The 17,886-nt window shown below is 41.0% G+C and overlaps 1 protein-coding gene across 1 annotated transcript in view; it reads right to left on the reverse strand.

Annotated features, from left to right (window-relative positions):
- trp (transient receptor potential) overlaps positions 1-17,886 on the reverse strand; it is a 169,046-nt gene that overhangs the window by 106,814 nt on the left and 44,346 nt on the right. Inside the window, exon 5 of the mRNA XM_067143925.2 lies at positions 5,327-5,528. Coding sequence (XP_067000026.2) covers positions 5,327-5,528 — 202 coding nt within the window. The remainder of the gene's footprint in view (positions 1-5,326; positions 5,529-17,886) is intronic.

Here is a 17,886-nt window from a genome sequence, read left to right on the forward strand (position 1 = left end):
CCATTTACTTAACCTGTTCTTTTCCGCAAAGGCCCAGTAGGTTGGGTATTAAATACCCCTGTATAATCATTTTCCTATTGTAAGTTGTGCCTTCAGAGGCCAGATTTTGTAAGTTGGTGTTGCCTTGAATAGGCTTGGAAAACTGAGAGCCTGTTAGCTCTTTTTCAAAGTAAGATTACTGTATGCCTCTTGGAGGTTAGATGTTGAATTTTGGGAGCAAGTGCTCCATGAATGTAGGGGGATTTCTGCCCTTTTTAAGTTTGTGCTCTGTTGTAAATTTGAGCTAGGAGCTCGAGAATTGTAAAACTAGGGGCTTGTAGCCCGAGAGTGTTAAAGTTCTGAAACCTTGGATTTTCCTAAGTCTTGTTTCTAAATTGCTAGTATATCATTGTTATCTCACTAAGTGAAAGTTGTTAAATTTGTTATTTTTTCAAAAATATAACCTTCAGTTGAGTTTTTAAATTATTTTCTTGACATTGTAGTTAGACCCATTCACCCCGGCACCTTCTTTCACTTCTGCATTCCACAGGCAACCCCGTAATAATAATAATAATAATAATAATAATAATAATAATAATAATAATAATAATAATAATAATAATAATAATAATAATAATAATAATAATAATAATAATAATAATAATAATAATAATAATAATAATAATACCGGGAGATACAGCTCAACCCCGTGCATTTAAATGAAGCGCCTTGAAGAACGCCATCTAACATATAAAGTTTGCAGCAACTATTTCAAGAAATTCTGACTTTTCTCCATAGATGTCTCTATTAAAAAACTGATGTCATGCACTCTGGTGTAAAGTGAAACTACTAAATATTTAAATAAATTTTGTATTTATAGGTTTTCTAAAATGAATCGATTATTCCTTGCTTTTGATATTTCAAAGTTTGCAACACTTGTAACTCATCCCACCAGTTTTGGAGTCTGGACAATCAAAAATTTTGTGTATTTAATTTTCAGTCAATCACATGCTTCTTGTAACTTTTTGATTGCCCAATAAAAAGTAGAGTCTGTGTCTGGACTTAGTCCAGAGCCTTCTAGAACCTTCCTCTTGGGTATAAAAGCTGACGCCTTTTCGAGCTAACTTGTCTTATTGATCGTCTGGTTACTGTGTGTGTGTTAAGAGAGAAGGCGGAGGCCTCATCCATCGGCAAGCAGAACATCAGCTAAGGTAATGGCCACCAATTTTCTAACTCTGTAGGTATCTCTGCCAACTAATTGGAGGGGAAGGTTTTCAATCCTTGATAATGTAACTATAAAATTCCGGAAATGTAAATTTTTCTTTCTTCTCATGTTAAAGTTTAACTAGTCTATAGCACTTAACTAAAAACCGGGGATAGAGAGTGCGTTACCCTCTCGAACTCCCTTCAGTTTAATATGGAGGTGACTACGAGTTTGTAACGGTTTTCACTATTGTAAATTGTAACTTATCTTGTCCATCTAGTCACCTCAGTAGTTTAGGATTTGCCTCTGTATTGTCGGGCCACAAGCCCAAGTAGGGTTTTAGTCTGTAATTTCAAATCTTAAGGAGAGCAAGTATTTGCCTCCATGGCATTTTTGAGTTTTGGGCCAGTAACTTTAACCTATACCTTTTCACGAAGGCGCGGTAGAATGGGTACTCGATACCCCTGTATTATTTTTTCTATGTAAACTTAAGACAACTGATACGGTCTTGTTTAACGTAGGTTGTGCCTAAGGAGGCCAGAAAGTGTAAAATTTATTGAGCAAAGACTCTGTAATCACAAATGTAAAAGTTAAAGGCTGTTAGGGTTTGGGAGCGCAGTCACCTTGGTAGAATTATAGAGCATAGAGGTTCTTTCTTGTAATGTAAAAGATATTTGTGTAATATTGAATGGTGCCTTTGGAAGGCCGTAACTTACAACCGTTGTTGGAGCAAAAGATGCTCGTGAAAATTATGTGATTCAAGTTGGAAGATTCGTCTCCTTGAGTATCAAACTAAGCGCAAATATAGTGACGTGGGGAATTTTGTAAATTGGGATCTTGAAGCTCAAATTTTGTAACTAACTTTACTGGGTTTTTCTGTTTTTTCTTACTTTGTGCCAAACTAGCTTTGTACTTGGAATCTTGTTCTTTCGCCTAGCGAATAGTTTTGTTAAAATTTAATATCTGAAAAGAAATATAACCTTTATTTTTTAAAGTTTTAAATTAATCTTTGACTATCGTAGATAGACCCATTCAAGCCAGAACCTTTCACCTCTGCTCCACGCAAACACGGTAATAATAATAATAATAATAATAATAATAATAATAATAATAATAATAATAATAATAATAATGATAATAATAATAATGGCGTGTGGCCTGCGAGGCGGGTCTTTCGAGTTGATGCCGTATAGGCGACCTGCGCGTCTATGAGAATGGGGCGCTACCTAAAATGAATTGTAATGATTAAAACAGCACAAACACCTAGCTCCCGCTCCAGAAAAATTAACCGATGAAAGTTAAAATCCCTGACCCGGCTGGAAATCGAACTCTGGACCCTTGGACCAAAGGCCAGCACGCTAACGATGTAGCCATGGAGCAAGACATTGCTCATATTATTGAAGTGGATTACATTTTGACGTAATAGTTTAGATATTTGATTTAACTGCAATTGAAGAAAAAGAACGATATTACCCCGGAACAATGATACCCTAGGGCTGGCAAATCTAACACAGTTGGGTTGGAAGAGAATAAGAATTGGCTAAGACAGATTGGTCAGGAAATTTTAAAGATTTTAAGGCAGTGTTGTAATGAGAGGTAATAACAACGGTGAGGAATGAAGCAATTTGCCTTTGCTTTCCCCACTGATTCAATATGTAATATTACAGAGTCAATAAATGAGTAATACTTTCCACAGTACTTCTGGGTACTGCCCGTGGCCTGAACGCTCATGTTCAGCACGACCTTAACTTCCACACTTTCCATACATGAGATTGCGACGGCGGTTGACTACATTTTTGCTCTGATCTGCGTCAATGAACTAATGCAAAAAATATACTACTTCACAAAAGAAATAGCAAGAAGTCATTTGATATTCAGTATCAGTTTAGAAACTTGTTCACCACTATATTGATGATATTTGCCTTTCGCTTCTATCACTCCCCACCTATATGGAATCATACATTTTTCTAATGCCTTTTCTTTTTAATCCAGCTTGCAAATACACTGACGGAACAAATCCAAACGCCATGAAATAAGGAATGTAGAATACAGAAATTTTGGCAATATATTTGTTGAAGTAATATATTTAATTGTTTAAAGGTACAATACTAGAGGTTAATATCCGCGCGAGAAAAGCCATCGCAAAAATGCCATGTTGGTCCATTAATAACCGGTGTAATCGCCTGACTGTTGAATTCAGGCATGCAAACATGCATGCATTGTGTCGTAGATATGCCGGATGTCAGCTTGTGGCATGCACGTGGTCGGTCAATACAGGGACGGTTATAGCCGGTTGTAGATGACACTGGAGTTGTCCAATGATGTCTCATACGTACTCGATTGGCGACAGATCGGGGGATCGAGCAGGCTAAAGCAACATGTCGACACTCTGCAGAGCAGGTTGGGTTACAACAGCGGCATGGGGGCGTTGGAAAATACCCGGGAATTCTGTTCATGAAAGCAGCACAACAGGTCGAATCACCAGACAGACGTACATATCAGCAGTCAGGGTGCGTGGAATAACCACGAGAGTGCTCCTGCTGTCATAGGAAATTGTACCCCAGACCAGAACTCCCGGTGTAGGTCCAGTGTGTCGACGCCGCAGACAGGTGGAATGCAGGCGCTCAGCTGGCTTCCTTCTAACCAATACACGGTTATCACCGGCACCACGGACTTCCATTCCATCCTCCAATGAGCTCTCACTTGACACCACTGAAGTCGCAGACGGCGGTGGTTTGCGATAAGTGGAATGCACGCCGCAGGGCGTCTGGCTCGGAGCTGTTCTTCAAGTAAACGATTTCGAACAGTTATTTGTGTCAATGTGGTGCCAACTGCCGCTGGAATTGCTGTTGAAGACGCTGTTCCCTGCGCCACAGCCTTGCGCCGAATACAGCGGTCCTCCCTCTCGATGGTGTCAAGAGGACGTCCGGAGCCCGGTCGTCTTGCGAGCGTACCATCTCGCGACCACTGCTGCCAGCATGCATGCACAGTGGAGACATTACTGTCAAGTCGTTCTGCAATAGCGCGGAAGGAAAATCCACCTTCACGTAGCCCTATTATACGGCCTCGTTCAACCGCAGTGAGCTGTTGATACTGGCCTCTTCGTCGTCGTAAAGGCATTCTTGCCCCATTTTAAGTCACTCCGTCCAGTCTCACAGGTAATTACCGCTCTCGCACAGTAGGCCCTACAACATGCTGTGCAACGTCATGGGGATGCTACTAGCACCACAGGCTAATGCGATTTCGGGAAATTTTAATCAACGTCATCTTTCAGATGTATAAAAACGCCTACCAACGTTCGCATCTAGCACAACACCCTCTTGGGGTTTGGATATTCTTTTCCGCCAGTGTATGGACCATTGGGTTAAAGCTGAAACACATCGACAGTAACCAGATTTATGACTGTCTACACTCGCCAATAGCAGACGGCTCTTGACCAATAGCATGCTTGGTTTTTCAGTGAAAGTCCATGTGGAGTACTTCAAAAGCGTACCGGTCCTGAAACCGGCTCTCTTGTCAGTCACCTGTGGTGCATATCTCCACACAGTTCTGTCTAGTCTCGCTGTTCATTCTCAGAAACGGAGAACTGATAACTCTGTTTCTCGAGTTGGAGGAATTCTAGCACCCCGCGGACAAGGAATGTAAACACAACCAGACAGCTAGGCTTCTAAAGCGTGCCGGTCGTTAACGAGGTAATTACAAGAACTATACCCCTTGGTCGGAGAAAAGGAAGGAGTTACACCGGGAGAAGAAGCGACGATATTGGTTAAAGATCAAAGACAACCGTTGAACAAGCGGGGTCCCAAGTAGGGCCATTCGAAATAATAATAATAATAATAATAATAAGTGGTAGTTTTGCAATTTTCTCTTGTCCTCTTTCAGCTCGCATCTTATTACGATACTGGGACACACGTTCCCTTATTAGTAAACTAAAATGCTAACAAGGAAACCCCAAGTATATGCGACACATTGATATAACTACTCTGTATACTGAATATTAAGACAAGAAATATTTTGTTATGAAAGACCATAGTACCGGACGGTGTATACAAATAGTGACGTAGATTCTGTCATAAGAGTCGTCTCAGTTTCTGTGCCACATCTCGGTGCTCATTTTCTCCGTGACTCTGGTGCAATACTTACATTGTACTCATCTCGGAACTCATTCTCCATGCGACTCAGACGTCGTAGTTCCCAGGACAGCTCGAAAGCAGTGAGCAGCGGATCTCTACTGGACAGCGCAATCAGAGAGGGCGAAGATAGAGCTCTATAGGCGTTGATACGAGCCTGAGAGTGCCTCAGGGAGTCGGCTTCACTAGACGACACACACTCATCACAACCGCACCTGGAAGAAGAAGAATTTTCATGTGGTGGCTAATGGGCGTAAATAAGAACAAGGGTTAAAGAGAGAAAGAATTCCCTACAATTGTAAACTTATTAAATAACGTCTAGGTTGCAGCAACATTTTTCTGTATTTTAACATGTTTTTTCTCTATTTGTTTTAGGTCTCACCTCTACAGATAGGTCTTATGGCGACGATGGGACAGGAAAGGCCTAGGAATGGGAAGGAAGCGGCCGTGGCCTTAATTAAGGTACAGCCTCCGCATTTGCCTGGTAATGGGAAACCACGGAAAATCATCATCAGGGCTGCCGACAGTGGGGTTCGAACCCACTATCTCCCGGATGCGATCTCACAAGTGCACGCTTCTAACCGCACGGTCAACTCGCCCGGTATTTTAAAATGTATGTAAAGCAAAGCAAAGCAAAGTCGTCTCCGTACAGGCCATGAAGGCCTTTGGAGGGGCGGAAGGTAAAGGTTTCCACTTTCCGTAACCTCGGCACTAGATGAGGTAGAGTGGTTAGCTCTACGCCCGCCTACCTTTGCCCCCAGGAATTAATCTGGTACTCATTTTTTGTGTAGGCTGAGTGAACCTCAGGGCCATGTGCACCACCGGAAGTGGAAATCTCATTTCTTAAATTTTACGACTTCCTGACGGGGATTCGAACCCACGTCCTTCCGGGCGAACCGAGCACGCCTTTACCGCCTCGGCCAGGCAGGCCCTTGTTTACAAAATCAAATAAGGTAAAATAAAACAGGCAATAACTTACCAAAGAAGAGCAGGTACATACTTGTCCTAGAATATAACATAACATTGTATAATAGTTAGGACACAAAGAAAATGTTATAATTTGAAGAAGGGATAATAAACTATTTTTTGATATTTTTGCATCCCATTAGCTAAATTTATATGGTTTTTCGAAGATGCCGAGGTGCCGGAATTTTGTCCCGCAGGAGTTCTTTTAGGTACCAATAAATCCACCGACACGAGGCTGACGCATTTGAGCATCTTCAAATACCGCTGGAATGAGCCAGGATGGAACCTGTCAAGTTAAGCTCAGAAGGCCAGCGCTCTACCTTGTGAGCTACTCGTACTTAGCCCGTAAAATATACACTATTAGGTTTAAGTATAATATTTAGTGTAGTAATGGACAACATATTTGAAACAAGAAAAATCAATTGCATGTGTAAAAAATGGATTGCAATACATGAATATTCTCTTCCCAGGTTCAGGTGAGCCATACAAAAGGTAAGGCGACCGTGAACGAGGCGGCCAAAGTGAACCCCATACTTTTTTTTTTTGACGTAGAATAACTCTGTAGTTTCGGACCCTTACTTGGGCCTATGAGCGCTGCAAAATATGAAAGTTTTCAAATCAAAATAATTTCTAGAAAACACATTCTACAACACTGTTCAGAGTATCATTTTAAACACGAAGGATCAGTGTATCTAGTAAAAATGGTCTGACCTCATTATGACGTCATATTGCTGCCATCTTGAGGAACTAAAGTCACCGTGCCACGCTGCTAATAGTGTAATCTTACGCCTCCTGCGTGTGTTATTTGATTCGTATCAATGGGTTCTACGAGCATGCTGGAAAATAAATTCAAATAGTGAAAGTGAACTGCGAAGAAGTGTGACATATAAAAACAAATTACTTCAATATAATTGAAAACTCATTCCAAATAAGAGAGCGGCTTGTCAGAATTCCAAAAGGTCCAAAATCACTACTGTCGAGCGTCTTGAGGTAACGCGGAAAAGGCCGAGAGCAGCTGATTTCTACTAGTTTGTGCTGTAAAGACTAGATGGTGATATGCGGAGTCAAGGTGCAAACTAAGCCTTGTACACAAAAAGGAACTTTTCCTCTGTCTAATAATCAAATGACCGGGCGAGTTGGCCGTGCGTGTAGAGGCGCGCGGCTGTGAGCTTGCATCCGGGAGATAGTAGGTTCGAATCCCACTATCGGCAGCCCTGAAAATGGTTTTCCGTGGTTTCCCATTTTCACACCAGGCAAATGCTGGGGCTGTACCTTAATTAAGGCCACGGCCGCTTCCTTCCCATTCCTAGGCCTTTCCTATCCCATCGTCGCTATAAGACCTATCTGTGTCGGTGCGACGTAAAGCCCCTAGCAAAAAAAAAAAAAAATCGAATGCACTGAATAGAACGAGGCATTAGGCAGAGTCAAACGGTTAAACTTCAAATCTGTTTAGGTACGCGCTTCTTCAGTAGTTGTAACTGAGAGCCATGCAAGCAGCTGCTAGGCTGTACCTACTCCTCCACCTGCCTGAGTTGGAGTGCTGCTCATTGAGCCGAACTGTTCCCGCCTTTGGTCTAGAGCAGGGCCTCTTAAACGCCCAAAATCTCACCCGTACAAACTGAGGCGCAGAGGTACTTTGCACAATGCATCGGTCCCACTCGGCTAGGCTCGGACCAACGCTTCGTCTCTGGGCTACTCGGCTGAGCTCGGCTCAACTCGACTCGGATTTGGAGCGCTATGGAGCAAGTGAGAAAGAGGCAGACAGGCGGAGCGAACGAGACAAGCGGGGGGAAAGAGAGAGACAGCGCTATTGCTCCAAATCGGGGAGTGGGGGTCTGCACTCTGGTCAACCAAGCGAAGTCGTCTTTTACAATGCACTAGTGCATGCACGCTGAGAGGCCCTGGTCTAGAGGCTCGTCGGGAGGGTCTCAAAGTTAGGGCGTCCGAGCGTTGTGAGGAGAGTTCCACGCTGCATGAGCCACAGCCGAGCACATATACTGCCCAAGCGAAGGAAAATAATTTGGAATTCCTGGTCTTGATGATGGATAAATGTGTTTACAGTAAATATATTAAATGTCAACAACGAAGTTTGAAGCCCGTACCGACTAGGTACTTTATTTCGTCAATATCTACTCTACTGCTCAAAAGTTTGAACACCTCTCTTTCTAAGGATTTAGTCAAAACCTGGGGTTAAGTAAGTTTAGTATTTATTTAAATGGAATTGAAGAATTCTTTCTAGGTCCGCCTCCTTGGCTGAATGGTTATTCTTGAGGTATTCGGTTCAGAGTGTCCTGGGTTCAATTCCCGACCGGGTCGGGGATTTTAATCGCACCTGATTAATTCTTCTGGCTCGGGGACTGGGTTTTTGTGTTTGTCCCAACACTTTCCTCTTCATATTCAAACAACAAACCACCACAGAAGCACGCAATAGTGATTACATACCTCCATATAGGGTTGGCGTCAGAAAGAGCATCCGGCCGTAAAACAGGACCAAATCCACAAGTGCGACACAGTACGGACCCGCGACCCCATAGGAGTAGGGAAAGCGATTGAAGAATATGAATTCTTTCTTTATAGATTTTGCTTTCTTCAAAGTAACCTCTCCTTGCTTTGATCACTACTTTGTACACTCACTTATGAGGCGTGCGAAAGCTTTTGTTTTTGGATTGCGCCCCTCCATTCCTCTTGCAAACGGCTCCACATCGCATTTACGTTAGTCAAGGCTCTCTTCTCTAACACACTATCCCACAGAAGCTCAGTCGGGTTGCAGTCGGGTCTTTGAGGACGTCATTCCAGTTCTTTCCTCGTTTCTAATCGTTTAACACACTTTCTGCTCAGTAAAGATGAACGTTTAAGGTCATCATCTTGCAGCAGTATGAAATCTTTCGCAATTAAACGCGTCCCAGATGATGTGGCATGGTGCTGGAGAATTTTATGGCACTGTTCCTTATTCATAACTCCCTCAGTTTTGACAATATCCCCTGTTTTGTAGCCTCCAAAGCAACCCCATACAATCATTGAAATGAAATGGCGTATGGCTTTTAGTGCCGGGAGTGTGCGAGGTCAAGTTCGGCTCGCCAGATGCAGGTCTTTTGGTTTGACTCCCGCCGGCGACCTGCGCGTCACGATGAGGATGAAATGATGATGATGACGACACATACACCCAGCCCCCGTGGCGGTGAAATTAACCAATTAAGGTTAAAATTCCCTGCCGGGAATCGAACCCGGGACCCCTGTGGCCAAAGGCCAGCACGCTAACCATTTAGCCATGGAGCCCCTTCATGCTTGACTGTAGTGGATATGCACTGAGGTGCCACATGTTCTCCTTTTACACGTCGGGAAACCTTGCGACGTTTTGTAACACAATTTGAATTTCGATTCATCCGTAAATTACACATTTTCTCACTGGTTAACAGCCCAGTGTTCGTGCTGTTTGGCCCAGTATAGTAGTAATTGCCTTTTATTGACAGTAAGTTATGTAATATTTGCATCCTGAAGATGTCTGTAGGAACACATAAAGTTTCTTCCCTCAAAAAATTACGAATTTCTGTTGTCAGCATTGCCGCTGTTTTGAAAGTGTAACTTTTGCTAGTCACGACCAAGTATTTATCTTCACTTTTTGACGTCACGTTACGATAACGATTCTTATTATTCTGACAAGACACACACCTCTTGACAGTACATGTGCACTTGCCAAGGACACATGTTCTTGCTTTGCTGTTTTAAGCATCTTTTGTGTGTAAGCTAACCGCTGAAGTACGATTTTCTATCGAAAGTTTCCCCCCTTTTCCCCATTTTAATATCTATGCTTTACAGAAAGTTATACCTATCCTAAGCTTGTTCCTGAAGCACTAAACGGATTTCAACTGCCCAAACTTATTTAGTCAACTTCTATGAGTGACATCTGCTGAATTACAGACACATTCTGTGCTCCAAAACAACTTTAGGGTAAGTGCTCCTACAAGCGTCTTGAAGGCTTCATCTTAAATATGTATAGTTTTCACCAAACAAAGGTAGAATAATGTAATGTATTACAGTTTCTATGGATTTCCACTGCAAATAAATTATTGCCAAGATGTTAAACACACTTTACATGATTAGTCAGGTCGTTTTTGCCACCATGTGCTATGTTAATACCACAAGAGCACATGGTACAAAAGGCAAATTTGTCACTTTTTCTCGATTTACGTATACATGGGAAACTCAAAGAATAGGCTTTTCTAAACACCTGATGATAATGTTTTTTCGTAGATTTACTCATGATTACCGATAAACAACGATGATAACACAAAATAAGCAGCAAACACAATTCATGTTACTCCACAACTAAATAACTACAGCTTAGCAATACGTGGCAATAATCATGAAGCAAATTTAGCGACGAACATAATTCACATGTTTTTTCTCGTAGCTACAACATGACCCATGCTTTGTAATTCGTGGTGAAGAACAAAAGAACTACGTTTTATACAGGACGGTAAAGGTTATTATCGAACGAATCAGTGCAAAGAACAAGCGAACGGTTATCCAAGGGTCAGTCTCTTTCAACACAAACAAATCGATATCGATCAACTGGGATACAGGATGCATCTCGTATTCCCAGTCGAAGACTGTAACGATCGGATGAATATAAATCAGAGCGAATATTCGCTGGTCACACAGCATGTATGCGGAAGCCTGTTCTGGCGTGAATTTTAAAAAAGATCTTGGCAAGTAAAATCGAAAAATTTGTAGTTCAACCGTAAAACACACTGTCTTTCAGTAAATTTTAGGCAGGTATGTACATTACTTCTTTCAAATAATCTTGCTCTCTCTTTCCTCATTCTTAATGATGTTTATGTATTGCTTTTCTTTTTAAACTAATTTAAGACTATTAGTGGCAACATTAAGTAACTGTACTCGTTACTGAAAGCCTCCCTTGCAGCCCAAAATTGTTGTATTTTCTGGCACCCTCTTTCTATTCCTCTATCCATCCACTGTTCTGGCTTTATTCTTCACGAGATCCATTGAAGTTGTTAATCTGTAATCAAATCTTAGTTTAGTTTGAAATGTTTTCCCAACTTAATCCAATTCTCTCGAGATCCATCTTGACTTTGGCGTTCTTTTACGTGCCAGTAAATCTACCGACACGAGGCTGATGTATTTGAGCACCTTCAAATGCCACCATACTGAGCCAGGATCGAACCTGCCAAGTTGGGGTCAGAAGGCCAGCGCTTCAACCATCTGAGCTACTCAGCCCGGCTGTTTGATAGTTAAGTTGCTATATATATATATATATAAGCCTTCGTGGCTCAGGCGGCAGTGCGCCGGCCTCTCACCGCTGAGTTCCGTGGTTCAAATCTCGGTCACTTTATGTGAGATTTGTGCTGGACAAAGCGGAGGCGGGGCAGGTTTCTCTCTGGGTACTCCGGTTTTCCCTGTCATATTTCATTTCAGCAACGCTCTTCAATATAATTTCATTTCATCTGCCATTGCCCCAGAGGAGTGCGACAGGCTTCGGCAGCCGGCAGAATTCCAGTCCTCGCCGCTAGATGGGGCTTCATTCATTCCATTCCTGACCCGGTCGAATGACTGGAAAGAGGCTGTGGATTTTCACACACATATATATAAAGTCAAGAAAAGAAAGTATTGCTCTGTCTAAATCGTCTTGTGCCCGTACAGTGCTGACTTATCATTATGGCCACCTTCGACTTTTGTGGTTTCTATAAGCGCATCAACTTCGGTAGTGGTATTTGAGAATCCAAACAGCCTCTGGGTTGACGAATTGACAGAAAGTACGATGTAAGAATGTGTGCGGTACCTCCCGCACTTGTAGAAAAATCAATGCTTGTATTTCGTATATGCCATTTAAAAAAACTTGTGATCGCAGCTGGGATGTGCAGAGAGGTCTTCATTCATTCCCCTATAGTGAGAAGGTGACTCCATGATGGCTATTCAAGTAGACAAGAAAAATAACGTAAATTCAATACAACTTTTGATACATCTCGGCACGTCTTACTGGGAAACGGTTTGTTTCTTGGAACAAAACAATTCAGTATCCACCAAAACTTAAAATGAGGCGTGTTCACAGTTCATAGTATACAACTCCACTGTAAGAATATGCAAAAATAATATATTAACAGTTTTTCTAGAAGATTGGCAGCAACACCCTCACGTGCCGTACCCGCCTTTACGGTTTTTGTAAACGTTTCGTGCATCAACGTTGATATACCGAAAATTGAAACCTGAAAACTTATACTGGCACTTCTAAACTTTTATTTCGAGTGCTGGAAAATATTATACAAAATCTGAGCTAGTTGGCTGCGTGGTTCCGTCACGTAGCAGTCACCTTGCATTCGGGAGACGGTGGGTTTCAAACCCCTGAAGATGGTCTTCTGCGGTTTGTTGATTTTCACAGAAAGCAAATGCAATTAATTAAGGCCACGGTAACTTCCTTCACAGTCCTAACCCATAACCGCCAGAAGACCTGTCTGTGTGGGTGCGACGTAAACGAAATAGCGAAACAAGGTCATAGTCCAAAATATTGCATGTTTTTGTACTAAAAAGAAAAGCCTCAAACCTATCAGCCAAACGCTGGATGAAATATCTAACAATAATTCAATATTGCAAGTTCAGTCCTCATATAATGTTCCTTTCCTTCTCTGCGGATTTCCCCATCCGTGGTGGGATATACGGTTCGATCTATGTCCTAAATGACGATTTGATCTAGTTTTAGCGCCGGATACTCTTCTGACGTTAACTTCATGCTGTAGTATGACTTCAACTGCCACATGCTTCTGTCATGATAGGCACAGTGGTTTGTAGATGAAAAGGTGTGTACTTTCAAAACAATAATCACTACCACATACTTAATTATAGAGCGAGTTGACTAATGGCAAACGGATCATGTAGTTGTAGGCTTGTATTCGGGGAGGTTGGGTTCGAATTGTATCGTTGGTAACTGTGAAAATGGTTTTCCGTGGTTTCTAATTTTCAAAACAGGCAAATACCGCGGTTGTATTATTGATAACGCTATATTCGCAACTAGCAAATGCATCCGTGCTTCGCTACGGTATTGTAAATTATATACGGATTACTACGTAAATTACTGGAAACGCAGCGAATAAGATAAATTGCATGTCTCTTGGCGTTATGCGAGAAACACCACGGGGACGTCCCCATACGTTATTTCCGATGTAAGGTATGCGTTGGGGAGTTTTGATGTTAATGGCAGGCCACATTTCCGACTGCCATTCACAATCCAATTTGGGAGATTCTACTATAACGATAGGCTCACTTGCCTAATGCCATTCTCAATCGAGTTGGGGAGTTTTCATTATAATGACAGGTCCCATTTCCTAATGCCAGTCACAGTCCACTCGGGGAGTCTTAATTATAATGGCAGCCACATTATCATACACTGTTCTGGCTTTATTATTCACGGGAGCCATTGAAGTTTAGTTTGAAATCTTTTCCCAACTTAATCCAATTCTCTCGAGATCCTACCTCCCGTCACAATCGAGATTTTGAGTTTTTATTACATTGGCAGCCCTCCTTGCATACTATAAAATATGCGTGTAAAAATGACAAACTTTACCTGCAATCGAGAAATGCAGTTCTATCTAACGTATAAGGCAGGGCTGTCCAACGTTCGTTTCTACGCGAGCACATTCACATGATAACTAAGGGTATGCGGGCGCCAGGTACGATTCCACTAATTCGACTACTGTTATCGGTACTACAACGACTATATAATAATTAATAATAATAATGAAAGTTATAATAATAATAAATAATCTTAAATTAAGAATTATATGAAAATATATTTACTCACAAAATTAATGTGAAATCTGGCACTGCGTGTTCGCTGCAAGTTGAGGAAAGTCTGGTGTGTAACTGGAACAGGCTGCTCTTAACGCGTCATCCAGGTGTGAGTCTGTCAGGCAGGATCGGTATTTGTTTTTTATTATGTTCATAGTCGAAATCGCGACTTCACAAAGATAAGTTGAACCAAAACAAGATTGCATCTTCAGAGCAACACTGAGGGTAATGGGATATTTTTTACCGTCCACCAGGGTCCAGAAATTGCCACATGTTGCGTAGGAGGATTTCAAAGAAATGTCTGACTGAAGGCTTAAAATTTCCATTTCTAATTCTTTATTATAATTTCCGAATATTTCACACACCCTCCCTCCAAGCTCACAAACGTCAACGGAAGCGAAGGGATTATTGACAAACATGATCACTGGTTCAAGCATTGTAAACTGGCTAAATCTGTTACCAAATTCGGACCCAATAGTTTCAAGATGTTTAGCAAGAGATGAAAAATCACGCTTGCCGCCATTTACTGTATCTGCCATAGATTTCAAATTTGGAAAATGTGAAAGGGAATTTATATTTAAATGGACAATCCATACTTCAAGTTTCTTTCCAAATGCATTGACAATACTTGTCATACCTGAAATATTATGATCTTTCCCTTGCAATTCGAGATTTAACTCATTTAATTTTGAGGTGATGTCTGCTAAGAATGATAATTCGATTAGCCAAGATATGTCATCAAGTTTGTGATAATACTTCCCAGGAGATGATTTCATAAAGTCTCGTATCTCATCCAACAGGCAGCAAAACCGTTCGAGTGTTTCCCCCTACTAAGCCACCTTACGTCTGCATGAAGGATGACGTCACCATACTGCGAATCTAACATACTTAAAAATATTTCTGAACAATCGATGACGAGTAGATGGCGATCTTATATAATTCACGACATGAGTTACAGTTTTCATGACATGATCGAACTTTAAAACCTTTACGCATAAAGCTTCTTGGTGAATAATACAATGATAAGAAAGAAATTTTGGAAATGATTCATCCTTAGCGCAAAGGGAAAGAAATCCATTATTTCTACCAGTCATAGACGGTGCCCCATCTGTTGTTATAGCGACAAGCTTTGACAGTGGTAAGTTACTCTCTTTGGTGAATTTAACGAAAGCATTAAATATGTCTTCTCCCTTTTTCCTTTACTGTAAAATACACACAACTCAGCAGTGTCAGACATATCAGCACTTTCATCAAACTGGAGTGAAAAATGTTCACACGACTTCAAATCTTGATGTAATTGAGATTCCATAATATTAAAAATCTGTTCAACCCGCCTAGCAACAGTTTGGTGAGACAACTGAAGTCCATTGATTGAAGATATCAATTCAGATTTATCTTTGTGAGATTCGAACAGAGATTCAGCGGTATTTAGCATAGCTTCTTTCACTACTTCCCCATCACTGAAAGCTTTTTTCCTTTTAGCTAGGACGTAACAAACGTTGTAAGAAGCTATTGTCACGTTACGCGTTTGCTGAACTGACTTAAACGCACATTGTTGCAATGCTAATTTAGATTTTATGTCTTTCACTTTGTGTCTTCTTAGTTCAGAATTAACAGGAAATTCACTGTCAAATTTTTTGTGATTAGTCAAGAAATGTCGCTGTACATTACTTCTTTTAGGAACAGACACGCTAACATTACACAATAAACACACAGACTTTCCTTTGTTTTCAGTAAAGCAATACTGGTCCTCCCATTCACTGTTAAAGTTATAATTTCTTTACCTTTTAGCCATGTTAAGAAGAGTTAAGTTTAACGAAATATAACTGATTATAAACTGAACAATTTAAAGTTTGAATAGTAATGAAAAAATTAATTACATCATTCTTGCACCACCGTTTAAGATTAATTTTGTCTCTAAGTCATAAATCTTGGTCATGATTTTCCGGATCTTTCTGGGACTGATTTAATTTTCTCTGTAGTAAGGTACGTTGGCTGATAGGGCAAATGCTAGGATAGGCATCATTAGTTTTAACTTCGGAAGTTTGCGCGGCACTCGAATGAGTGGGTAAATAATGTCTTCCCTGACAATACATTTGATTTCAAAAATGATAAAATGATTAATGTACACAACATTATTAGTTCTATGATTCGGATCGAAGTTTCCCTTACGAATTCTCTTAACCCAATTTCGCCGTAATACTAGGTCTTCTGGAAACGGGAACACTGAAGTTCTTACATCCAGACACACAGCACATTCAACTATAAACACGAAACTGAAAATGAACAAAATACTTTCAGAGAAGAACACGAGAATCAACATTAACCTAATCACCAGCGATATTGTTAGAATAAATCAGCTCTTTAAGAACAAATAACTTATTTCGGCACTGAAGGAGGATCTATAACCTTATTAAGACTAAAAATAAGTATAATGTACGATTAATAATATTCAAATTTCCGTAAATATTTGGTAACAACACGGCATACACAAATCAAAACAAACGCATGCTAGCACTCCAGCTGCCGCCATTATGGACAGTTTAGATAGGTCGGTTAAGGTCTGAGATTTTGTAGTCGGTCTTGCTTGAGCACGCGTAACAACGAAGGTTGCATTCTGTGATTGCGTTCAGATGCAAGTATTCTCTCATCGTATAGCATAGGACAGGTTCGTCTCCTTAGCTGAGTGGTCTGCGTGGTGGCTTTTAATTCAGTGGATCCAGGTTTAGATTTCCGGCCGGCATAGAATCGGGGATTTTAAGCAAATCTGGTTAATTCGTCTTACTCGGAGACTGAGCATTTTTATTGTATTACACACCGTTTTTCATCAGCACACGACATACCGCACTGCCAGCATGCAAAACTGAATAGGCCTACATCCCTCGACATACAGTTGGCGTCAGTAAGGACAGTGGGCTTAATCCACACTTAGGGCCGAACCTAGGTAATTGGTTAAAGGCAAGGAAGAAGATATAAAATACGACATGTTTTCGTTTCAAATAAAGAGCTATGAACTGTATAGGTATTAAATTGCTTGCTGTTGATGGAACTACCTATAAATATTGATTCTGTTCTTTTGCTTCACAGTTTGCCAATTACAATTACAATGATGCTACTCTGTAACATTCAGCTAGTTACAGGAGCTCACGCCTGTGCATGTTAATACTTATCCATCGACGTGTGAGGGGGAATCGACCTCGCTACCAGGTAATTCATTCACCAGCAGACTTGGCCCATGTGAGTTGGCTCTCACGCATCCTTCAGCGTGTGGCGTGCACAAGACTCCCCGCGTTCCCATGGGGCTGCCATAACGTGGAGTGTCAATTACATGAATGATGTTATCGTTGAGACTCTATCTAAAGAACCCATATAATTATATTGTCAGCAATATTCAACGGCGGTTCAGATTTGACGATGAAAATGTTTTTCAAACAATCAAAGTACACATTTTGAATTATTTACGATTGGTTAATATTATGAGCCTTTTGTGAAACAACTCTTTGGCCTTCACCAGATAATTAATGGTGTAATTTACACTTTACTATACCAAGACACTTGCGTATTCGTTTTCAGGGAATTGACATTACATATTTGTGGAAAGGAACATAAATGACACCGATTGAGTTGGCTGCGCGGTTCTAGCCATGTAACTATTAGCTTTCATTCGGGAGATGGTGGGGTCTAAATATAGTGTTCCATACTTTCCCATTTTAACAAGACGCAACTGTCCGGCTCCGTGGCTAAATGATTAACATTATACATTTCTGGAAAGGGTACTATAGAGTAATGAATGAGTTGCAGATTTGT

This window comes from Anabrus simplex, chromosome 3 (assembly GCF_040414725.1).
Source record: "Anabrus simplex isolate iqAnaSimp1 chromosome 3, ASM4041472v1, whole genome shotgun sequence".
Classification (NCBI taxonomy): domain Eukaryota; kingdom Metazoa; phylum Arthropoda; class Insecta; order Orthoptera; family Tettigoniidae; genus Anabrus; species Anabrus simplex.